This window comes from Lupinus angustifolius, chromosome LG01, assembly GCF_001865875.1.
Source record: "Lupinus angustifolius cultivar Tanjil chromosome LG01, LupAngTanjil_v1.0, whole genome shotgun sequence".
Taxonomy (NCBI): Eukaryota; Viridiplantae; Streptophyta; class Magnoliopsida; order Fabales; family Fabaceae; genus Lupinus; species Lupinus angustifolius.
In genome coordinates this window covers 16,005,060-16,031,869 of record NC_032009.1, presented here as the reverse complement: position 1 = coordinate 16,031,869, position 26,810 = coordinate 16,005,060, and the positions used below count along the sequence as shown (strand labels likewise).

Below are 26,810 nucleotides of genomic sequence, written 5' to 3'. Positions count from 1 at the left end.
TCTCGTGACCGGAAAACCTGGAATTCATTTATTTCTCACCAGAGTGGCTTGTTTTGGTTTTGGCACATTTCATATAACACGATTGTATGGCTAATACGATTGTATGGCTAATAGTCATAAGTGATGCCATCAGAAATAGTCACCAATTGCAAGTTATTAAAGGAACCATATCAAAAGAGTAAAGAATATAATATCTATGCCCAATGAGTATAAAGATTTATGCATTATTAATACATCATTCACTATTTATTTGTATTATTTTTTGAAGAACTCATCATGATAACACATGAATGTTGAATGATGTAGTAAGAATATATATAAAAGTCATACTATAAATGCATTGATTGTTTTCTCAAAATTAAATCACATTAAGAACTGTCAAAGAACTTGTTATTTCCATCTATCTCCCCCACTTTTTTCTGCCCCACCAAAATCACCTTTTTAATGACAAATTGACAATTCAATAAAACAATTTGCGTCACTCTACTACATCAAAACCAGCCAAAAAAACAGAGACAGAACAACACGAACACCTGTCTTGTAATTTGAATCAATCCAAATATATCTCCCTTCCCTTAATATTTACAGTTAAGCACACTTCTATGCCAAACCACTTCGCTCCTGCTCTTGATAATAATCTGCATAAACATCAAATATGAGCGCTTCTACACAAGTACAAGTAAAATCTATAATAGTATATACTTTGTATAGTCCAGGATCAGCATCTCAAGCAGTTATAATCTTAATGGATAAGGGAAGGAAATGAAACAAAAGTAGACCGAATGAGACTCACTAATACTTACAACCAATCTCTATACTCAAGAAATATAAATAAACAACAAAATCTAACATTATACCAACTAGGTGGGATCGTCTACATAGATCGAACATCCGCATAATGGTCTATCATAAATCATGTGCATTGGCAAAACGTTCATCTCTAAATCATTCTTAACCATTTCGTCTGTGATTTTTCTTGACCCTCCTCTCTCTCTAGAAGTAGGACTAACCTCTATTTGAAATAATCTTTCTAATAGTGCTTCTAACAGTCTATTCTTTTCTACAATATGAGCTACCCAACTTTCTCCCAAATGCTTTTATTGCTAATCTTATCTTGTCTAGTGTGTTAATCATCCAATGCAACATTGTCATCACTACAATGTGTTTATTCTCATGTTGTCATTTCACCACAAAAAATTCAGTCTATATAACATTGCAGATTTTATAGTTGTACGGTAAATTTTTCGCTTAAGCATGAAATACTTTGTCACTTCATCCAACATACTTGAATCCTATGATTGACATTTTACTCAATTTCTTACTGGTGTTGTATGATCGACCCAAAATACTTAAATCTAGTAACATGTAATATGTTACGATCTCCAATCTTTACCTCTACAAGAAAGTTGATCTTCCTCTTGCTAAACTTACCATCCATTTACTCTATCTTACTTCCAATTATACGAAAATCACATGTTTCTAAAACTTGTTTCCACATTTCTAATTTCTAATTTAATTCCTCTCGATTTCTCAACTAAGACAATATCATACACGAAAAACATACGTTGTGGCACGAATCTTGGATATGTTCAGTAAGTACATCTAAGACTAATGTAAACAGATAGAAGCTCAATGTTGACGTGTAGTCCTTAATACAATAGTAAAATTTTCTTAGATCCATTTTGTATTCTCACGTAGATCTTGATCATCATACATGTCTTTCGTTGCTCAAAAGTAGGCAATACAAAAAATGCCAATAAAAAGGTTAAATGAATAGGCTCATATCCATACCATTGTTGGTTTTTCCTAAATTCAGTAAGCACAGGATATATGTTCTCGAAGGCTGTGTAAGTCTCATCCCTCACCTAACACAAATGGAAAAAAAGAAAACAATACAAACAATAATCTAGTTAACCAGAAATATGCAAAATAAATAAACAAATAAAAATCACACAGGGAATTATAAGCAAAAACATTACCTTGGCTCCTGTTAGAACAATTTTGCCAGAAACAAATATAAGCAAGACTATCTTAGGTTGCTTCATACGGTATATTAGTCCAGGAAACAGTTCTGGTTCATACTGCAACCACAAACAAGCAAGTTCAACATGTACCCATCAAGTGTATTTCTAAACTATAGTACATACTAAGACATGAGGAAACTAATTAAAACATAGACACCCAACTGAAGACGTTGTCGACCTTTTCTATCATTTAGGTTTCTTCTAACACACAAGGATCATTATTTATAATAAATGATTTAAATTGCGAACCGCATCATCTGATGCAATCGCAATATTGTAGTTGTAGTGACCGCCACAACCACATCACACAGCAATTGCAATGTAACACCAATCATAATGATGCAGCTGCATCAGACTGCATCGGTGTGTGTTTGAGCCGCATCGGACCACATTTGGGCCACATCGGACCGCATCGTATTCAAAAAGATTTTTTAATTACAAATAATTCACACCACAACGGCTGCAAATGCAATAACCGAAACTGTGACTATAATCACAACTACAATTTAAAATATTGCTTATAATAATACCACTTGTTAAGTTCAAACCTTTCCCTCCATTAAAATTTTAAACCATGTTTAAATACGCAATGTTTGGTGAAGAATTAAGTAGGGTCACAGAAGCATCTACATAATAAAAATCTAAATAATACCAGTTTTGTGGCCATTTTGCATATCATGAAAATAAGTTTTGATTCTGTTTCTGCAAACTCAGATACAGTCAAATCAGTATTTCCATAGTTTGCAACATAGTTCATTAGAGAAAATACAATTTTCTAGTAGATTATTTCACATGCGAGAATATGAATAAATGAAACAAAATAGAAATTGTTGGACGATCAACAAATATTAAGATATGTTTGCTTAAGGGGGAATGTGCAGCTGTCAGGGTTTGAACCAAGGTGCTCACACTTATGTCCCATAGCTTTACCAACTAAACCGACTCGTGGGGACATACATGTGTGCGTATAAACTTACGCTTGAGAAAGCACCATGGGAATATGCAAGACCCTCTAGCCTTATGGGGAACTTGACATCACAAGAGCCAACAATGTTCTGAATCTTGAAATCCTAAAGCGTATACCAAAAGAGTTAAGTCAGGTACTAATGAAAGGAACTAATAAACAGTAGCTGATAAACCATTACCAGTCAGATAAAAAGAGCAGAAACAGTACCTTAAATTTAGCTGGGAAACCAAGTTTTTGAATAATTCGAGCATACTGAAAGAAAAAGGACAAATTAGAGAATATCATTGAAGTTTTAAGAATAAACAGATGCCCAATCCCAACTGAAGAAAGTAATATGTGGTTGAAACTTATTCAAATGGAAAGAGAGCATTAAAACCATGCAATAGCATAACAATCTTATTATACTCCTACCTACAACATAAATAATCTCAAAATCAAGCTACCAGCCTACCACAGATGGCATACTTCTTCAGCTTAATGAACCTTCAATCGAGAAACATCAATAATATACCGAACAAATGAGTTAATGAGATTAAAAAATAACATTAGCATACCTTCCTTGCAGCCAATTTAGACTGTGCTTCACTCTTAGCTCCAGTGCAAACCTAGACATAACAATTAAATTTAAAAGGCATAAGAAAATGAAGCAATTTACAAGCACCACACTAAATTAAATTGATTTTACAACAGGTGTAAAAAGAGAGAAACAGAATGATAAAGAGGAGAGAGAGAAGATTAGAGAGAGAGTAACTAAAAGCTTGAGGAATTTGTTATTATTCAATCTGAATATACAAGAGAGTAACGAGCCACTTATATAGAAGCTGAAAGCTAAAGACTAAAGTGCCAGCTCACAGCTTTGGCATACAAAACAGTTATAACTAATTAACTAAATTACTGAAATATTATAATACTCTAATATACCCCCCTGAATTGGAGGGAGCTATTGAGAGCTTCCAGAACAATTAAGTAGCAGAGTTGATTTCAAGAACTTGTAGTTGTTTTCTCATAATAACAAACTGATTGTTTGGAAGAGGTTTTGGGAGAATATCTGCAGTTTGAAAATCGGATGGTACATGCTTTACTATAAGAGTTTGACAGAATTTTGTCTCGAACAAAGTAAAGATCCAGTTCTATATGTTTAGTCCTATAATGCAAGACTGGATCATGTGACATAGCAATAATGCTTAAGTTGTCACAGAAAATTGTTGGAGTTTGATATGACACATGGAGTTCTTTGAGAAGGGACTCAAGCCACATCAATTCCTGAGTTGCTGTATTCTGCTTCTGCGCTAGATCTGGATATAGTTTGCTGCTTCTTTGACCACCAGGTGACTAAATTTGGACCAGATAAAGACAAGCACCAAAAGTTGATTTTTTGCCATCCATATCAGAAGCCCAATCAGCACCACAGTAGGCAATAAGAGGAAGACCAGAATTAATGTTAGCAGAAGTGATGGTTAGACCCAAGTGTTTGGTTCCTTGAAGATACCTAAGAATTCTATTAACAGCAGTCCAATGAGAATTCAGAGGTCTAGCTAGGAACTGACAAACCTTATTGACAGAATATGTAATGTCAGGTCTAGTAACAGTGGCATATTGTAATGCTCCTACAATTGACCTATAAAAGGTAGGATCCTCAAAGTCATCTGAGCCATGCTTTGTGAGTTTGCAATTGGTAGCCATAGGTGTTATACTAGCTTTAGAAGTAGCCAGATTTGCCTTGTCAAGAAGGTCTCTAATGTACTTGGACTGAGAAAAGAAAAGAGATCCATTTTTTTGATGTTTGACTTTAATGCCCAAAAAGTAGTCTAGGGGCCCTAACTGTTTTAGAGCAAAAGTGCCACTAAGATCTTTAATCACTTGTTTGACAAGTGAAGGAGAAGAACTAGTTACTATTATATCATCCACATAGACTAAGATGTAGAGTTGATGAGTATTTGACATATGGATAAACAGAGAGTTATCACACTTGCTGATTTGAAAACCAAGTTTGAGAAGAGAGCCCTTCAACCTTTCAAACCATTGTCTTGGTGCTTGTTTTAAACCATAGATGGCCTTATGCAATTTGTAGACTAGGGTCTTGTCACCTTGTTGGAAACCAATTGGTTGAGTCATATACACTTTATCATTTAGGATTCCATTGAGGAATGCATTGTTGATGTCTAGTTGTTCTATCATCCAATGATGAGAAATAGCAAGGGTTAATAGCACTCTGATGGTAACTAGTTTTACCACAGGTGAAAAGGTTTCATTGTAATCTACCTCATGCTTTTGATGAAAGCCTTTGGCCACAAGTCTAGCTTTGTACTTGTTGACAGTGTCATCAGGGTCCTCTTTAATTCTAAACACCCATTTCAACCAATAGCTTGTTTATGGGGTGGAAGGGGAACCAAGATCCAAGTTCCTAAAGCCATGAGAGCATCATATTCCACCTGCATAGCTTGCTGCCATACTGGTTCAGTTAGGGTTGCCTTGGCACTGACAGGTTCACAGTTGGTTAAATGAATCATGGGAACAATGTTTTGAAAAATGCCAGACTTGGACCTAGTCTGCATTGGATGAGAAGAAGGATGGAACACAGTAGGGGAAGTTGAATCCCTAGTGGAAGGGTTAGAAGGAGAATATTCAGAACTTGAAGGAATAGGGACAGAAGATGGTGAGGAAGAAATAATAGGAGAAGAAGTTGACATATTTTCAAAAACAGGAGAAGAAGGAGATGAAATGGAAGGAGGGTCAGAGGACAAAGGATGAACAGGAGGAGAAGAGGGACTGGGAATAGAGACATCAGGACAAGGAGGTATACAAGGAGTGGGATGAAATGATACTGACAGAGGAGAATCAATGAGAGGAGTGATAACTGGGAAAAGCATGTTCATTGAAAAGAACATGTTTTGAAATATAGATTTTGCTATCTTGAGAAAGACACTTGTAACCCTTATGACTTGGGGAGTACCCAAGAAAAATGCATTCTGAGCTTCTAGGACTGAGTTTATGTTTGTTGAAAGGCCTAAGCAAAGGATAACAGGCACATCCAAACACCTTGAGAAAGATAGCCTATGCACAATTCCAAGAGATTTTAAGTAGGCACTAAAAGGTCTAAATTCTCCTCCAAAATCACTTTGAACAGCTTTGATAGAGTGATTAAACTGACTATGAACATACTTGAGGAAATACTGAAACACAGTTAATGTTTCAGATTTCAGTTTCAAAAGAAAAATCCATGTGTGCTTGCTAAAGGCATCAACAATGGATAAGTAATAACGGAACCCTGAAGTTGAGTAAACAGGTGCAGGGTCCCATAAATCCACATAGACTAATGTAAAAGGAGAATTATAAACTGTAGTGGAATTGGGGGCATGAAGTTTATGAGCCTTCATCATACAACAGGAAGAACAAAAGTCAAGCAATGTTTTATTTACATGAGGAATTTTACAGAGTCAAAATATTCTTTACAATTGCCTCATGAGGATGACCTAATTGAGAATATCACAAGGAAAAAGTAGAAATTGTACTAGTTGAATTACATTGTCCTAAAGTAGATTTATTACAATGGAAATGTTTAGAAGTGGGCAACCAGTGTGTCCAATAGAGTGAGTAAAGACAGAGGGAGAACAATGAGACGCTGAGCTTGGAACAATACCATGAAAGGCATAGAGTCTTTCCTTGGTGAGAGAACCATGAAGCAAAATTTCGTTAGTAACCTGTGATTTCACAAAACAAGCAGTAGAGTGAAATTCAAAATAACATGAATTGTCTCTAGAAAACTGTGAAACACTTAAAAGATTTTTGTAATGGAAGGAACCAAAAAAAGATTGTGTAGAGAGAGAGTAACATTAGAATTGAGATTAGAAGTAAATGAGGAGTTTCCAACAGATTTGATTGGAATTCCAGTGTCATTACCCATGTAAATTTGATCGTGACCAAATGACTCAACCGGTTCATGCACCAAGGAAGCATCAGCAGTTAGATGATTTGTTGCCCCAGAGTCAGGATACCATGTTATATGTCTTGAGTCTCGAGGAGGAGGAGCTTCACGATTTGCAGTTTGAGCAGTCATAGCATACGGTTGATGAGTGTATTTGTGTCCAGAGTTTGGGCCAGGCCCAAGAAGAGATTCTCCAGTTGGATGAGCAGAAAAGTTTCCAGGATGGCCTGTATTAAAATCCATAGGATATTCTGGATAAAAATGGGTTGGATATCGTGAAGGCCCAAAATTGGAATTAAAGGAGTTGAAGTGAGGTGGCTGACGTGGCACATAGGTGGAAGGCACTGAATGCATGAGCTGGCCAGAAGCTCCAGCGTATGTTAGAGGTCCTCCAAAATTCAAAGGTGCATAATAGCAAGTGCTGACGTCATGACCATGTCGATTACAATAGATGCAAAACGACGACGGAGAACAACCAAAAGTTCTTCCACCACGACGACCACGATTTCCTCCTCGATAGTTACCAGAATTACCAAAACCAACAAATGAAGGAGGAGCTTGAAAATCAGACCTAGGAGAATAATTCAATGAAAGAGCCATTGGTGAAGGTCGAGCTTGAGAGGTTACTGGTTTAGATGAAATCGGTGATGATTCTGAAGCAAGATTCACAGATAGAGCATCGGATAGAGCTTTATGCTTGTTCTTCTCCAGTCTTGATTCATAGGTCAACAGAAAGGACTCAAGATTGTGAATAGATGGAGGATCAAATTGACTCTCAATGGAGGTTATGACTGGCTGATACTCTTCATTTAAACCGTCGAGGACATAGTCAATGTGTTCAGAACTAGAAATAGGTGTTCCAATGAAGATCAACGCATCAACTAATCCTTTGATCTTAGTGAAATACTCAGAAATAGAAAACGAGCCTTGCGAGATAGAGCGAAGTTGAGAGCATAATTGTCTGCTTCGAGCCTTGGTTTGGGAATTGCAATAGGAGTCAAGCTCCTCCCACAGTTGCCACGAATGTATACAACCTACCACACGAGGTTGCAAGCTCTCAGAAAGAGAGTTTAGAATCCATGAAAAAACGGTTTGATCAACTTCTTCCCATCGAAGATAGGCAGGATTCACTCGGTTGATGAGACGATCATTGTCATTCAGAAAACGATGCGGAATTTCAGTACCTAACACAAATCGATTTGCGGGATTTGATGTTAGGGTTGCAAGCATAAAATGCCTCCAAACCAAATAGTTTTTCTCTGTTAGTTTCATTGAAGGAATCGGAAGAACAAGAGGTGAAGAAACTGCCTGAATCGGCAACGCAGCAGATGGAGAGAACGGAGGAGAGGAAGGGCAGGTCCCAGTGTTTGTGGTGACAGCCATGGCGTGATACCATGTAAAAAGAGAGAAACAGAATGATAGAGGAGAGAGAGAAGATTAGAGAGAGAGAGAGAGAGAGAGTAATTGAAAGCTTGAGGAATTTGTTATTATTCAATCTGAATATACAAGAGAGTAACGAGCCACTTATATAGAAGCTGAAAGCTAAAGACTAAAGTGCCAACTCACAGCTTTGGCATACAAAACAGTTACAACTAATTAACTGAATTACTAAAATATTATAATACTCTAATAACAGGAGCTTAGGGAAATCTTGAGCATAAAGCAGAGAAAAAGAGACTAATTTAATTTTTGCAAGATTAGATCAACCACAATGGTTGTTCTTAAGGTTGTTCTTAACTGAATAAGAACATTCTTACTCTGTTCTTCATTGTGTCATTCTTATTTTCTGATTTTTGTTCTTAAATAAGAACAATTCTTGGTTGTTCTTAGCAAAGGGAAAGTAAGGAAAGAGGCATATGTTGTGGAAAAAAGGTAGATGTTATTGGACCCAAATAAGAATAAGAATGATGTTTTCCATTGTGGGAAAAAAGTATCTGTTGTTCTTATTTTATGGGGAGTTGTAATAAATTATAAAATAATGTGAGGCCTAAATAAGAATGGAGATTTTATTTGTTGTTGCAGATGCTCTTACAAGCATCTTCAATGATAACCAGTGGCAAATAGACAAATCCGAATATGATTGAGTGACCGGTTTGCACTAGTCGGTCCACGGAACTTATAAACTTAGTTAATTGAAGTACAAGAGATAATAAAACAAGAAAATCCAATAAAAGAACCACACAGCTACAACTATAGTATAACTTCACATACTTTTCTTTGAGGACAATGTTAAAAACCAAAATAAACATGCAGTTCAATGAGAGAAGTTCAATGAGAGAAGTCGCAGGTGACACAGAGGAACATACCATCTTGCCAGAAGCAAAAATGAGTGCTGTTGTTTTTGGTTCCCTGATCCTCATGATCACAGCAGCAAAACGCTACACAGAATAACAAAACAAATATCAGAACTGCATGCAAAACTTCAAATGGCCAACAAGATGGAGCATATCTACTAAATAAGTTAATTATTGATTTCAGACGGCAGAAGAATAGTAACAAGTAGCTGATATCAAAAGTGAAATTAATATTAAAACCGATCTTATATCAACCATGTTTCACTAGCCCAAACAGAAAAACTTGAGATTTTTTGAAAGCAATATACATGACATAATGGTTTGAGGCCATAAGTTGAAATCCTACAAAAACCTCTTCGCTTGCAAGGTACGGCTGTATACACCTACCCTCCCAGAGCTGACAAGATGGGAGCCTCGTGCAGTGAGCCACCCTTATATATGCATTCTACAAGCAAAATTTTACATAGTTGTGCATTTGGGTGGAATTCATTATCAAAATATGAAACTTGCCTTGGGATTGTACTCTGCATTACGAGCTTGAAGGGCAATTGTTTTAAGGTCCAACTTACAGTCCAAATTGACTGTTGACACAATATTTCTGACATTACAAAAAGCTTAATCATTAGAATATTCCACTGTATAAACAAGGTAAATATTAGAAACTCAAAAATATATATAGAAGCAAAATTATGAAATACTCCAGTATACATAGAACCAAAATAATTAACTATTCCAATGTAAATAGACACAAATAAGCAAGTTCATAAATACTCCAATATACAGGCAAATTTCAAGAAATTCCAATATCTAGAACATAGGTTATCGGTGCAAAGCAGCCACCTCCAAAATCCCTTAAGCAACATAGCAGGTCATTGACTGGCCACTACACTGAAGATAGCAGATGCAATCTGAAAACTTCTAACATAATTAACACTCAACTTAACCATCAGAAGATTGAAAACATCAAAAAACTTGAACTACTCACCACTAATATATAATAAACACAACTCTAAGTCCAAGGACCAACTTGAAAAAGGTCAAAAGATAGGGTGTGAAATCACTCGACAGGTGAGAACAGAAGCTGGGGAAACCTAGCAAAATATGTAAGCACTATAAAAGGTGTGAAACAGAGATAGGCTCTGGCACTAGCCACTAGGTGTGAGCAAATCGGCAAACAAGATAGGCTGCAAAACCTCTGATCAGAGAGTGTAACATCCATTATTGGAAAGTGTGATTCCCTAATTTTGGTGGCTTTATAACATAAAAGAGTGCTGCTAAACCTAAAACTCGGTCTGTTTAGGCAATAAGTCAAGGGAGACAAAAAAACACCCCACATTTGATGGAGTGGGGTTATTTAAGTTTGCAGGCAGAAATGATATTGCAGCTTTGTGACAGCTAGTGTTTTAAATTGCACTCTACAACCGAAATTGCAGTAGCAATATTGCAGTTTCGGGAGTCTCTGCAACAGCATCGCAACCACAACTTAAAACACTGGTGATGGCTGTGATAGTTGTGAAAAAGTACAATTCCTTCCTGCTGGTAATGTTTGGTCTGTTTGTGCAATTAGTCGAGACAAAAAAATTCCCATCAATTGGAGGAGGCGGGTTCTTGAAATTTGAAGGCAAAACAGATGTAATAACTATGTTGAGCTGTAATGGTGGGTAGGTGACACAATATGCCATTACAACACTCCATCAGAAGCTACTCCGAGAGAAATTGAGCTGTGATGGTGAGTCAGTAACACAATATGCCACTACAACACTCCATCAGAAGCTACTTCGAGAAAGATAAACTCTCTTAGACAAGACAAAGAAGCATTTAGAACGAATATTTGAATACACCTTTAGAAGAAACAAACATACACAGAAAGAGAAATCCATAAAGAAAAGGAAGCACTAGATAGAATATGACCAACTATGAAGCACTACAACAACAACAACAACCAAGCCTTTAAGAGGGAGAAAAAGAGAGAAAAACATAATCAATTAACTAGAAGAGAGATACATAATATTCAATCTACCAAGTGGACTTGTGGTGAGAGAAAAGAGATAGCATGTATATTGCATAGAGAAGGAAGAGGAAATACACTTGCATATGTTGATCATGGATTAAACGGGATCAATATTATTCCTATTTGTGGGCCCTAAGCAATGATTTATTTTGACAATATGATTTCTATTTTTTATTTAGTGATTTCTATGAAATGCTCTTTATTTGTAATTTCATAACAACAATTATATATTAATTATGTTAATGACTTTTATGTCCATATTTTTTATGTGTATCCTAAAAGTATCATATCATGTACTAGTGTACTTTCAATATTATGTGTATCGACATATCAAATATGTATGGTATCTGATACTCCTTTCAGTATTGGTAATTCATAGGTGACAAACAATATGTCATCTTCCTAGGAACAGCCTCATAGGAAATTTGTGACAACATATTCATTCATTTAAGAAACGTCCAAAGATAGTTTCAGCAATATGGATAATCATATAGACAAATGCATGTCATACTTGACAGGAGAATGTAGCAACCAAACCCTTTCTATATTAAACTTGTGAATATCAATGGACAAGTGTGGTTAGAAGATGGATAGCTACATGTAAACTTTAAGAAGAACTCTTGAGGTTTACAAACGAACAGGAATTGTCAAATACAGATTAGTAATTGGCTACTTGCTTATAATTAATGGACTTCGTAAATTTTTATTAAGAAACCAGCAGCCAACAAATACAATACAAAGCATCCTAGGTATGGGGGTACTTCTACAAGAAAAATGTAGCAACTACCAAAACTATTTCTAGGTAGAAGCACTAACTACAACTAATGGAACATAAGGAAAAGACAAATCAACCAAATCAACTGATTTTATCCACAGATGGAACACAAGTGACTCCATTCATCAAAATCCAAAACAGAACTCATTAATTTGTATTATTATTACTATTTACAAATTGCTTTTTAAATATCATTGTACATGTTAAAAGATACAGCATCGCAGAGGGACTCACTTCAATTAGATAACATACGTTAGGAGTCTCACATTGAGTAGAATAGTAAATTGAATGTGGTACTTAAACCATGAGGTTCGCTCACTCACGTAATAGACTAGTGTTTTGGGTTAGACTCTCCTCAAGTGTTTAAATATCACATTCAGTTTGCTATTCTACTATGTGGGACTCGTAACATTGTCATCCCCTTTAAGGGCCGACATCCATGGCGACTTTTACTCTATACACAACTCCACCGGTCGAATTTTCAATTCAAATAAAATAAACCCACAACTAAAAAATCTCCTCTAATTCAACAAAGCAAGCAAAATGTAGGAGTTATCCATCTCATGCTTTCATTGCAACCGATCACGCGTGCAATTGTAATCTGCAAAGAAAGAAAACACTTCATATAAAACAAAACTAACACTCACTGAAGAGTAGGAACGATCCCAGAAGGGTGCTTCTGTAAATCCACTGGTTGGCTCCCTTCCAATCCTTGTTCAGCCATGAACCCTAACTTTATATATATTATAGTCTATAACAATCAACAAAATCACCACATTTCACATTAATTAGTACCAAATATTACACCCCATTTTTCCTTAACATGAAAAGAAACATTTTTTTATCAAAAAAAATTAAATTAAAAAAACAAGATCTTGACATTTTTTAAAAATGTAAGAGCTGAGGATAATTTTTCAAACCCTAATCAATCTCTTCCCTTTTGTTTTAGAAAATTAACCACGAATTAGGGATTTGTATATGGCGAATTAAGTTTTAGAGAGCACAGATAAAAGATCGGACCTTTGAGGGGAGAACTAGGGTTTTGAATTTTGATCTGTGAGAAACGAGAATTGAATTGGGGGAAAGTGTGAGAGGAGTGTGTAGAAATAGCGGGAATGATTCAAAAACAGAGTTCTTTTATATGAAGGAGATTGGTTTTGTGAGAGAGAGGGAGGCTTTTATATCAATCCGGATTGTGAAGAATGGAATAGAGAGAGAGAGAGGCTTTTATATCAATCCTGGTTGTGAAGAATGGAATAGAGAGAGAGAGAGAGAGAGGCTTTTATATGAAGAACCACAAGTTTATAGAGAGAGGGGGATAAGGGTTGCCAGCTGACACACTTATTTATATGGGTGTATTTGATTCGAGAACAAGACAAATGTTATATGCAACGTTTAAGAATGACGTCTATATCTATCCATATATATTAAGAGGAAAAAAAATGTATACAGCGACACTGTAAGAGTTTTTTACATTGTTACTTTATTATTTACTATTCATTTTCAATTATGTTTGACTTTTCAAAAAAAGAAAAAGTAATCCAAATAAAATGTGGGTAATACACAGATGGTACATAATTCTTTACACAGATAATGCATTAATATTACACTCATATATTAATGGAAGGGTTCATGTGATATCTTATCAAAGTGTGTCATTTTATGTGTTACTTTTTTTTATTAGTTAGAAAATATATATTAAAATTAAAAATTTAATAATAAAATATTTTTTTGACCAATAAAAAAATGATATGGAGTAACACATGTTTTGAGATAAAAGATGTAATCATAATCAAAGTGGATGGTGTAATTTCCCGAAATAAGTTTTTCCATTGATTAACATTTCTTGTTTTTCAAGGACAAAGTTATAATGTTCATGTTTTAAAAATTAAAAAATGTTATATATACTATTTTACTAAAAAAATACAAATGTCTTTATGTATTCCTTTTAGTTAGTTGGAGACGGATGAGTGTGAAATTATGTTTTTAGCTTTTATTTTTTTTGTTCGGATTGAATTGATATTTTTGGCTATGTTATACAGTTTAGATAGATTGAATACAAAAAAATAGAAATTGGATGCAAGAAGATGGAATGTGGTGTTGAGGTTATGCGAAGACCAATTGAAGGGTCAAAAGAAGTCGGGTTGAGCTGTTATTTTTGGCTACCTTGTGCAGTTTAGATGGATTGAAGACAAAAATAGTAGAAATTGAGTGCAAGAAGATGAAATGTGGTGTTGAGGCTATGCGAAGACCAATTGAAGTGCAAAAAATAGTCGTGAATATTATATTATATTCCTATTTTCTAGATTTATTTTGTTGGGCTTAGTCCATTATTTTGTAATTAGGATAAATGATGGTTCTCCCTCAATGATTAAATACTTTACAATTTATATTACAATTCTGTAATTTAGAATTTGGGATTCTCTTCTCCATCATGAGTGAGTAATTCCCTTTGTTTATAGGATTGGGGTTATGTCATTTTACATTCAATAAACACTTGTTTTTACTTCTATTTCATTGTGTGTTGTGATTTGAATCATTAAACTGAGTTTTATTTGTGTGAGTTGTATGACCAACAAATTACATCTCTTAGATACATTGGGGAATGACTGAGAGGTGAACTCAACTATCTGACCATTCAGTTATTCAAACTAGAATCCTAATTCACGAGAGTAGTCTTAGGATTCTCAGGGATTTCTAGAATTCACATTGAGTTGCTACAAAGCGATTGGATAGAAAGATCCAAGTAAAGGATTTGATTGATAACTGTACCACGAGAGTAGTGCAACTTCAATTGAGTACACATGTTGAAGCTCGAGAGAGGATGACACATATCAAAGAGCAATTCACCCTCACAACTTAAAGTTCATGAAAAGGAGCAAAACGAAGATTTATGAGTGTAAAGGCAATAACCTTTATCTTGTGAATGTTCACTGTATATATATTTTGTTTGGGGTTTAGTGTTTGCTTCTAATATTGCAATGTTACTATTACAATATTGAAACAATAATAACAATTGCTATCATAAAATATTTTAATTAAAATATAACAATGGTAAATATATTCAGAGAATATATAATTATTTTTATTAGGAATATATAAAATTAACAACTCAATTATGAAAATCTTATTACTATTTTGATTAAAATTACCAGAAAATATTGCGTCAAATCCTAACATAATGTGTTTTTCAAATATATTAGAAACATTGTTTCATCCTAATAGCTCATCAAATCCTTGACTATAATAACATAAAACAAGAGTATTAAAATTAATACTCAAGGATTTGAAACGTATAATTCAAACTACAAATTGATATAATTGCACATAAGGTCAATCATAAAATCAAGAATTTGTGTATAAATCCAATAGAATAAAACATAATGATCCACAATCTAAATTTAATATAATAATAATGTTATTCTTATTAAAATTAATGTCAAACAATATGTCTTTGATTTAATTCTATTGTGGTAATGTAAATGATTCTTCTAACTCTATTTTATTAAAAACAATCATAAGATATATACAATACGTACTCCAATCACATAATAAGTCTTCAAATATTAAGGTCTAGAATTAATTTACTTTATTTTAATAATTTATATTTTATGAGTAAAAGAGAATACAATGAACTTCTAATTTATTAAAAAATTGTAACTCTCATAATTATCTTTTAGTTATTGAAATAATGATTGAAGGAAATACTCATGCTTCTTTCATTAAGGATATTTCAATTAACAAATTTCATTAATTTTATTTCATATTTTGAATCAAATTAGGAAGTATTAAATTATCCTCATTATAATGTATATTTGATTTATATTTTGTGTGAATTATTTTTTATTTATATGCTACTATCATTATTTTATTTAATTAAAAGATAACACAGAAGAATATAAGTTCTTTTATTAGTAATATATAAAAATAACTACTCAAATATTAGGGTCATTCTACTATTTTGATTAAAATTATCAATAAAAAAATCTCGTCAAATCCTAATATATTCTGTTTTTAAAATAGATTAGAAACATTATCTCATTTAAATAGGTCATCAAATCATTCAGTATGACAAACTAAGATATAACAATAATATTAAAATTAATACTCAATGATTTGAAACATAATTAGTATATTTAAAACTAAAAATTAATACAAGTACACATAAGATCAATTATAAAATCAAGAGTTTGTATACAAATCGAATACTATAAAACATAATGAGTCACAATTTGAAATTAATATAATAATAGTCTTATTTTTATTAAAATTATTACTCGAATAAATATGTCCTTCATTTGATTTTTTATTTATTATGTAATTGATTCTTCTACCTCTATTTTATTAAGAGCAATTATAATATATACAAATTTGTATCATTAAAACACATATTTGATTTATATTTTGTTTGAACTAATTTTTATTCTTTACTTTCAGACAACATTCACTATAGATATATTTTGTTTGGGGTTTAGTGCTTGCTTTTAAATTCTAATATTGCAATGTTACTATTACAATATTAAAACAATAATAACAATTACTATCCTCAAATTATTTAATTAAAGGATAACAATGGTAGATATATTCAGGAGAAATATTATTTTTATTAGGAATATATAAAAATATCAACTCAATTACGAGAATCTTCTTATTATTTATATTAAAATTACCAAAAAATATCATATCAAATCTTATCATAATGTGTTTTTCAAGAGTTGGTACTTACGGATGAAGAACTAAAAAATATAATATTATTAGACATTGAAAAGTTACTACAAGCCAACCGAAAAAGTTTGAGAGACTATCCATCAATGCCATACCCAAACGGATATATAACAAGTCGATTAGACAATAGTGGACTTAAAACATAACTTCAATCTTCTTTTCAATTCTCTTACAGGTACTACAACTTACTCACATTTTTATTAATGACCAAATAATTTTTGGTAACCTTAAAAATAAAAATAAGATCTAATTCTAATTTTATATATAAACTAATACAGATGAGCAAATAAATATTTTTAAAACAATTATGGAAGTAGTTAACCATAATAAAGGATGCATGTACTTCTTATATGGTTATGGGAGAACTGGAAAAACTCATATGTGACGAACTTTTACATATGCATTGAGGTCTCAGAAGCATATAGTACTAACTGTAGCTTCTAGTGGTATAGCTTCTTTGTTGTTATCAGGAGGTAGAACAACACACTCAAAATTCAAGATACCTATACCAACTATTGACAACTCTGTTTGTAACATTCAACACGGGTATGAACTGGCAAAACTATTGAAACAAACAAAGTCAATTATATGGGATGAAGCTCTGATGACACATAAATATTGCTTTGAGGCACTTGATAAAAGTCTCAGAGATATAATGGGTACTACAGGGAATGATTCAATTGTTTTTGGAGGTAAGGTTGTAGTTTTTGGAGGGGATTTCCGACAAATCTTACCAATGATTCCAAAAGGAGGTCGTTCAGATATTGTGCATACCACAATTAATGCATCATATCTTTGGCACAATTGTAAAATATTAACTCTCACAAAAAACATGCGTTTACAAAATAATTCAAAGTTAATTATATGGGATGAAGCTCTGATGACACATAAATATTGCTTTGAGACACTTGATAAAAGTCTCATAGATATATTGGGTACTACAGGGAATGATTTAATTGTTTTTGGAGGTAAGGTTGTAGTTTTTGGAGGGGATTTCCGACAAATCTTACCAGTGATTCCAAAATGAGGTCGTTCAGATATTGTACATACTACAATTAATGCATCATATCTTTGGCACAATTGTAAAATATTAACTCTGACAAAAAACATGCGGTTACAAAATAATTCAAAGTTAATTATATGGGATGAAGCTCTGATGACACATAAATATTGCTTTGAGACACTTGATAAAAGTCTCAGAGATATATTGGGTACTACAGGGAATGATTCAATTGTTTTTGGAGGTAAGGTTGTAGTTTTTGGAGGGGATTTCCGACAAATCTTACCAGTGATTCCAAAAGGAGGCCGTTCAGATATTGTACATACTACAATTAATGCATCATATCTTTGGCATAATTGTAAAATATTAACTCTCACAAAAAATATGCATTTACAAAATAATTCAAATGCAAGGGAAATCGCAAAATTTTCAAATTGGATACTAAAGGTGGGGGATGGGAAATTATCTGAGCCTAATGATGGTTGTGCTGAAATAGATATTCCAAAAGAACTTTTGATTCTAAATTTTGATAAGAATGGTAAAACTCTAATGTCAACAACAAATGTGGTTTATAAGGAAGTGTTCCAAAACCTGTAACATGTATTCTACATCTACTTCAACATTCATATACTAAATTATTATTTTCCATAAATCTGATTAGTCTTTTATTTCAAATTCATGAGGTTAAATATAAAATAACAACCTCCAAGGTTACACTCTATGATATTTAACATACACAACAGTTATTTCCCTTCTACTATACAATCTTCAAATTTAATTCTTTAAACTCATGCCAACAATAAAACACTCCGTGCAAATGCACGGGTATCCTACTAGTTCTATCTAAAAAGATAAGACTAGAGGAGTATGAAAAAATTGCTTTAACTGAGGAGTGTAGTGTTTTAATTCAAAATAAATTGCCTCCAAAACTAAAAGATCCTGGTAGTTTCTCTATCCCTTACTTAATTGGTAACACTAATTTTGAATGTGCTTTATGTGACTTAGGGGCAAGTGTGAGCCTCATGCCCTTATCTGTATGTAAAAAATTGGACGTGGATGAACTGAAGCCTACTACTATATCACTTCAATTAGAGGTTAGGTCAGTTAAATTCCCTATAGGCATATTGGAGGAAGTTCCTATAAAAGTTGAGCAATTTTATATTCTAACAGATTTTGTAATACTAGTGATGGAAGAAGATGCACAAATTCCAATCATGTTAGGTAGACCATTTTTGGCTACCTCTAGTGCTATAATTGATGTTAAAAATGGAAAATTTTCTCTGAGCATATGGGATGAAAAGGTTGAATTTGATATTGCTAAATCTATTAAAAAAATCTTCTCTTGAGGACTCATGTTGCTAGGTTGATATGTTGAACCAAGTAGCGAAAGAGGAAAGGTCTAAAGTGAAATATGAGAATTTCTTGTAGAGAAGCATGTTGGAAGGTGACACTTCAAATTTTGATGAAGAAGTGGCTGAGGGTAGTGTGTAGGGTCAACACTCCAATGCAACCCACATGAGGAGAGTTGGAGGATCACACCTAAATCTGATAATTGGGAGAAAGGGAAAGCACCTAAAATGAAAGTAAAAACTCTCCATCCACCATCGGGTATGAGTTCATGGGATCCTGCGTGATGTGTAGGTATCAATCGTCAAGCTAATGACTTTAAACGATCGCTTCGTGAGAGGAAACCTACGCTGAGGGTACATTTTTAATTCATTAATTTTAGTATTTTAGTATCGGCTTTAGTCCCTCCTGGAGTTTGAGTCGCCGTAGGGGGTGTATATAGTGTCAGTCAGGAAAAAAATCATAAACTCTAAAAAAAACAAAAAATTACATGGAAAAGTGCTAACACTATAATGCATATTAGTTGCCCCATTCAAGTAGGGTATTTGCACATAGTCCATCTAGGACATATGGGCCATTTGGGACATTTTTATCTTATTTTGTAGGTACTTCCACAACACCCATAAAGTCAACCACTTATAATTGGCACATGAGTTAAGGACACTTCCTACTTAACCCGTGAGTTTTTTTCTTCTTATTGTTTAGATTTTTACATTGGGGACAATGTAAATTTCTAAGCTTGAGGGGGTTTTGCATTTAGATAGTTCATTCATGTCATGCATACCATATAGATTTTAAATTTTTTTAGGTTGAATATTAATATTATCATGCATTAGCATATGTTTCATATCTCATCTATCCTCGGATTTGTTCTATGTGGTGTCTGTCTGCTTTAAATGAAAAAAGTATGCATGAATGATGATTGTTGATTTGTGATCCTATTGAAGAAAAAACTTTTGATAAAGTAATAACATTAAAGACATTAGATTTGACAATTGTGAATTAGATTTGGTTAAATAAAGGTCTTCGTTTCATAACTTTTGCTGAATGAACCAAATGTGAGAAACTTAGGCCAAACACAATAGAGGTTTTGATTTGAATTGACAATTGCATAAATACTTTTTTCTTTCATGAGTGCATAATTTTCTATGATTGTACATTCTAGAACTTGATTTGTGACCGTTTAAAGATTGAAGTCTGTTTGTATGTATTAAAATGATAGAGGCAATTACGACTTTTTCTTTTGACCTTCAACCACTTGCTATAAACATTAAAAACCCATTAGTTACCCACTTTTGAGCCAAAACTTTAATTGTTTTCCATAGCTACTCAAATGAGGGTTTGAGTTAATTTGTGATGTTTGGTTGAAGCAATGAGAAATATAAAAAGACCATGTATAGTGAAAGAAACCATAAAAATGTGAAAATGAAAAAAAACTCATCCTTTATCTTTTAGAAAATAATAATAAGAATGAATAAAAAAAATGAAAAAAGTAATACAAAGTATATTAAAGGAGAAATGATTGAAAAATATATTGTAAAAAGAAGGGTTGATCGAAAAAGGATCACATGATAAAGTAAAGCCTATTAATAGAATCACAATGCTTCAATCAGATGTCTAAAAAGTTTAAGTATTTTGGCAAACATTTGTAAGCCTTTTGAAATACCCATTCTTTGTTTATCCCACCTTAAATCATCCACCTTGGCCCCATTACAACCATTTGAAGACCTCTTGATTTTCGCATGAATTCAAATATAGTCAGTGGCGATTTGGTCTATAATCAAGCCTATTGTAATATACTTTCATGAAAATCTGAACGAAATACTATGACCTTTAAACACATGAGAGTGATGAGAGAAGAGTAATCCTAATTGATGCAGTTGTTATGACTCAAAGACTTAGCTTGAATTAATTTTTTTTATGATTGTCTTGTCTTGATGTTTGGATTGTTTGAAAACTAACATGAGATTGCTTGTTATTTTCGGTCATGATTTCTATATCATCATTTATGCATGATTGTGAAAGTTAGACATAATACTTACTTGAGGACAAACGAAAGATAAGCTTGATGAGATATAATTAGTGTGAAATTATGTTATATTTGCATTGCATTTAACATGCATTTTAGGATATAATTAGGACTTTATGATTGTTTTTAGCTTTTATTTCTTTTTGTTTGAGTTGAGCGGGTGTTTTTAGATGGATTGAAGACAAAAAGAGTAGAAATTGGGTGCAAGAAGATGAAATGCGGTGTTGAGGCTATGCGAAGGCCAATTGAAGGGCCAAAAGAAGTCGTGGACGTTACATTCTATTCCTATTTTTTAGATTTGTTATGTTGGGCTTAACCCAATATTTTGTAATTATGATAAATGAGGGTTCTCTCTCAAGGATTGAATACTTTACACTTTACATTACAATTCTCTAATTTAGAATTTGTGATTCTCTTATCCATCACGATTGAGTAATTCTCTTTGTTTCTAGGATTGTGACTATGCCCTTTTACATTGAATAAACACTTGTTCTTACTTCTATTTCATTGAGTGTTGTGATTTGAATCATTAAACTAAGTTTTATTCGTGTGAGTTGTCTGGCCAATAAATTACACATCTTAAATACATTGGGTTAGGACTGAGAGGTGAACCCATCTATCTAATCATTTAGTTATTCAAACTATAATGCTAATTCACGAGAGTAGCCTTGAGATTCTTGAGGATTTCTAGAATTCATCTTGGGTTGCTACGAAGCGATTGGATATAAAGATCCAAGTAAAGGATTTGATTGATAACCGTACCACGAGAGTAGGTGTGACTTTAATTGAGTACACATGTCGGAGCTCGAGAGAGGATGACATATATCAAAGAGTAATTCACCCTCACAACTTAAGTGAGTGTAAAGACGGTAACCCTTATCTTGGGAACTCTACCTAAATTAGATTTCAATCTTTTTTTATATTTTCATAATTATTCTTTGCAATCGTTCAATTGTTCTGAATTCACATTTAATTCTTATTTGAGTTAAGGATAAATTAATTGTTATAATTAAAAGAATTTCTCGTGAGATCGATATTTTATTACTTGACGACATAATCATGCACTTGCGATTTGCCCTATCAAAGACATTTTAGTCATTGTATGATATAAATACAATAAAATATTGTTGGTCAAATTCTCTGCCATTGATATTATAAAAATGGGTTTGGGAATAAAGAATATGAACTGAAAAGATGAGGTTAAAATAGTAATTTGAGATAGGAAAGTGAAGTGAATGGGCAAAGTCTATGTTGTGCTTTGAATGTGAGGCACGTTGTTTCTCACTTTGAAATGGACGACAGATCAACCCGAAACCTTTCTGTCTTTAAATCTTCATTTGACAACTCTTTTCTCTCAATCTTCATTTCACATTTTCTCTTAATCTTCTTCTCACACAATCATCATTTCACTTTAAGTAATCGTATTGTTCAATACTTACCAACATTGTCAAACCATGGTTTCCAAGTTTCCATTATGTTCTCACTATGAAGCCCTTGATTTGGTTTATTGGTGCACTCCATTTTCTTAGGATTTTTAACAAACAATTACCTTCATTATTTTTAACAAACGATGGTTTTCATTTTGCTCTCACCATGTTACTCTTCATTTTGTCACTGTCTTTCATCCATCGTCTTCAATTTTTTTAAAAGATGATATTTTTATGGGTTGCAATTTTTTGTTCACTACATCATCTTCGTCTTTAATGATTTTTCATTTTTGTTGCATTTCTTAAAATATGACATTTTTTGTGTTCCACTTTAGAGATTACCGCATTACCTTCATCTTTCATGGGTTTCCATTTTTTCCATTTCCCTTTCCATTTCTGTGTTAAAGTTAGGTCTTTGAAATTCAATTTTGCTCCAATGAGTCTAGTACAGTAAGTTGAATAACTCATGACTTAAGTTTTTGGGAATTTAATATTATGGTTTATAAATTTATTTACTTTTGTCTATTATTTTTTTATCATTTAATATTATGACCACATATCTTCATTTTTTTATGTGATCACTGATATGCAAAATGTCTATCTTAGAGGTTATGGGCTTCTATTTGTTTATTTTTGTTTATGAGATTGACTCTCTGCATGACACTTATTCACTCGATTGGTAATATCCCATTGTCTATTTCAATCATTTCTTAAGGAAATAAATGTGGGTTTTGCATGTATGTGCTCATTTTGACCTTTGATTTGTTTTTTTGTTATTTATGAGCTTCACTCTCTGCATATTATTTACATTCACTCGATTGGTAATATCTCATTACCATTTCATTGATAAATGTTGTGATATTCTGACTTTTCAGGTTTAGTGATTTGTTTCTACAAGTTTTGATTTTGATGGATAAATTCTTTTTTAATGTCAATTTTCTATCGAAATAAATGTGGCCTTTGCATGTATGTGCTCTTTGTGGCCTTTCATTTGTTTCTTTGTTATATATGAGCTTAAGTGCTTAACTGCCTGCATGTCACTTATTCAACATATTTGTTTCTTTCTTATATGAATTTTGAAGTTTAGTATTTCTCTGAAGTTATTTCCAAAAAAAAATTTACATACTTATTAATATTAACTCAACCCTGTCAAATAGGCTGCTATATTATATGATTTATCTACACTTTTTTGTACATAATTGTTTTCATGATTTTGATGCATAAAATTGAGTCTTTAGTATAGAGTCAAGTTCTTCGCAAAAAAATTAAGGTCTTTACATTTATGGGGTGGTTAACTTAATAACTCACCTATGTACAAAAAAACCTTGACAGTTTTCTCTCAAAAATGATTTATTTAAATTAGTTTGTTTGTACACATAAACAAAAAGTGTTCATTTTGATGGTTTATATTTATGATTTATGAAATTTGTTTTTTTATATGTATGAGAGGGTTTTTTATATAGCTAGATGGGAAGTAAAATCAAATCCTGTTAATACATGGGATCAGCATAATGACAATATCACGTCTGTTCAATATGATTAAGGATTTGAACGACTCTAAACACGTTTGGAAAATTGCAGTTAGAATCATATAATTTGGTATGTCCAATTACCACCCAAACCAAGACACTTAGAAATGATCTTGATGGACTCTAAGGTAATAATTTATCCTATTTAAAGTTATATAATTTTTTAAAAATTTGTTGTTTTTGATAAATTGTTATTTTTTCTATGAATATAGGGGGGGGGGGGCAAAATACAAGTCTCTATTAGAAAGGATAAGTTTAATGAATGAAGAGAATATTTGATTGAACATAACACTAATGTGATGCATAATTTCAATGTCAGGAGGAATAATCTCTAATTTAAAGCATGTGACCATCTTTATAGAATGCAATTCACCATTGTTACAACCCTGAAACAGAGAGAATTTCCTGATATTCCTGAATTTGAATATGATTTCAAATTTCCTGATATTCCTGAATTTGAATATGATTTCAAAAAATTAAGTGACATCCTAGATGGGAATTTCCGATCAAATTTACTAATAGTTAGATCAAAGTCTTTATGTTATATTATTTTGAATCTTATTTTGTTCTCTTTTGATTATAACAATTTTTTAGTGATTGACCTAGAGATCATTGCTGTTTTTGATAAGCTAATCTTCTCCTAGACACAAACAAATCTGAAGAAGGTTATTTTCAAATCTCAAGGATTTTAGGTAAATTTTTTTATCTTTATATTCTTTTGTTTTAAATTTATGATTTTATCTAACTGTTTTTATATTGTCATCAATGATGATATTGTTACATGTACTAAGTGGAAAGCCTACATGATGAAAATTTTCAAGTACTACAATAACAAACAATTGGTGAACCAATGATCATTCTCTTAACTCATTGTAGAGTAAAAAAAGGACAATGTGATTATGTCATTACAAATTAATATATTTTTTCTATAATTTTTATTTTAAAATTTAATGACATATTTTAACATATATCCAATTTTTGCTAGGTAAGTACCCCCCACTGTTTCCAACTCATGGTGTGAATCAAAGATATTCATAAATGAAGAAATAGGCAACAATGAGAAGTACAGAGGGAGGTATGCTGACTTTAATTTATGTAACACGATTTACTTTGCTTATTGCTTAAGAATATTGATTTTCTACTAACAATAATTTAATGTTCATTAGTTGTTGCAGTTTCTCAACTTAGTCTCTATCTTGTGATACATTGAGCCAAGGTAATAGACAACTGTCTCAATATTCTAACTTAACTGATGATGAGTGATTTATGTATAAAGCTAAGGTCAAGTGTATCTTTGAAATTTCTGCCCTTATATCAAGTGAGGTCTATTGTAGATTTAGATGATGTTTATTAATTTTGAAGTGACATATCTACTTAACTAAATTTAAACTTATTGCAGGAAATAACATGTGTAAATGTTGGGACTACAACGATGTTTGTTATTGGCAAGCAAGGGTGATACTATGATGGTTGTACTAAATGCACTAAGTTAAAGATGGTCCTTTCATCTACAAGTGTGGCACCTAAGGTAGCACTTTTTATTATTAACAAAATGGTAGTGAAAGGTTTGTATTCTCAGATCGTCAATGTGCTGATATCATTTGCATATCTACATATGAGCTCAGAAATCAAACGTTTGTAATAAGTTAATTTTTATATCTCTATTCAAACAAATTCATAGTTATTTAGTACATTTTACATAGTAACATGTCATATCTTATGTGCGTGTAGGAAGGTGAAGATGATCCAATGGCATTCCCTTTAATTCTTGACGTACTGCTGGCAAGGACAATGGCTCTAAGGCTGAAAGTACAACCAAGCTACAACCAATCCTCTGTTATAAAACTATCTGAAGATCAAAGTTTGATCAAAACTTTTCTTGATCAAATTGGGATATTTGAGGTTGTTGATCCAAATCCATTATTATTATTAACATGAATAAGTTATATTCTCATATACTTATTTTATTATCTACTATTAACCAGCTAACAACTTTTGATGATATGAAAGGAAAGTCTGGTGCCTGTGATTTCTTGCAATTAGAAACTATGAGTGGATTACATCCTTTGTTTTACAATATTTTTAGTGCAAAAAAGTTAACTCCTCTAATAACTCTGATACATTTATACTCTTCAACTTTCATGGGTAGTCTGTGTCTATGATTGTTGATCATGATCTAGACCACTTTCAAGTTGTGACTGTTGAAAGTTAGATTCGAGAGGGTGTTTTCCCCTCTCAACAAATCGTTCCTTAGCAAGGTGCCGATCTATTGAGAGGGTTATTTCTCTCTTTTTCGGTGTGTTATTTTTATTTGATTAAGTAAGTGAACTCGATTTTATTCTTTGTTCGTCATCTCGGCTTTGTTGAAATAAATTCCAACGTCGGTATAATGGTATTCTAATGTACAAATGTGATGAATAGTTAGTTGTTAGAAACAAATAAATAAATAAAGAACAAAAGAATAATAAATTTAAGTGACTTTTATTTATTTACTCCCTTTCAGGTTTATTTTATTAACAAACCAAACTTCTTCCTTAAGGAAGGTTGGTATTAAAGAATAAATAAATTGCGGAAATTAAATAACAATAAATAAAAGTTAGTAAGTTAGTTTCATCACTTTTGTATATTAAAAGGTGTTTTCAACAAATAAATTTATTGATAACACTTTACTATTTTACAATTTAGACCTCTTTCAAGATTCAATTGTAGTATAGTATAGAGTTATGTCGAACCACAAGGAATTGCCTAATAGAATGA

The 26,810-nt window shown here is 32.6% G+C and overlaps 1 protein-coding gene across 2 annotated transcripts; it reads right to left on the bottom strand.

The window, feature by feature from the left end:
- Nucleotides 372-13,255, bottom strand: LOC109350126 (TATA-box-binding protein-like). 2 transcript variants are annotated; one of them, XM_019591271.1, is made up of 10 exons: nucleotides 13,017-13,255; nucleotides 12,644-12,747; nucleotides 9,721-9,808; nucleotides 9,223-9,294; nucleotides 3,546-3,596; nucleotides 3,199-3,243; nucleotides 3,002-3,094; nucleotides 1,980-2,081; nucleotides 1,792-1,865; nucleotides 372-638 (listed from the first exon to the last, which is right to left on the bottom strand). In XM_019591271.1, coding segments are annotated over exons 2-10 (603 nt in total). In that variant the 5' UTR covers nucleotides 12,721-12,747; nucleotides 13,017-13,255; the 3' UTR covers nucleotides 372-637. The 2 variants fall into 2 exon arrangements, with proteins under 2 accessions (XP_019446816.1, XP_019446826.1); XM_019591281.1 differs by lacking the exon at nucleotides 13,017-13,255 and having other exon boundaries at nucleotides 12,644-13,000.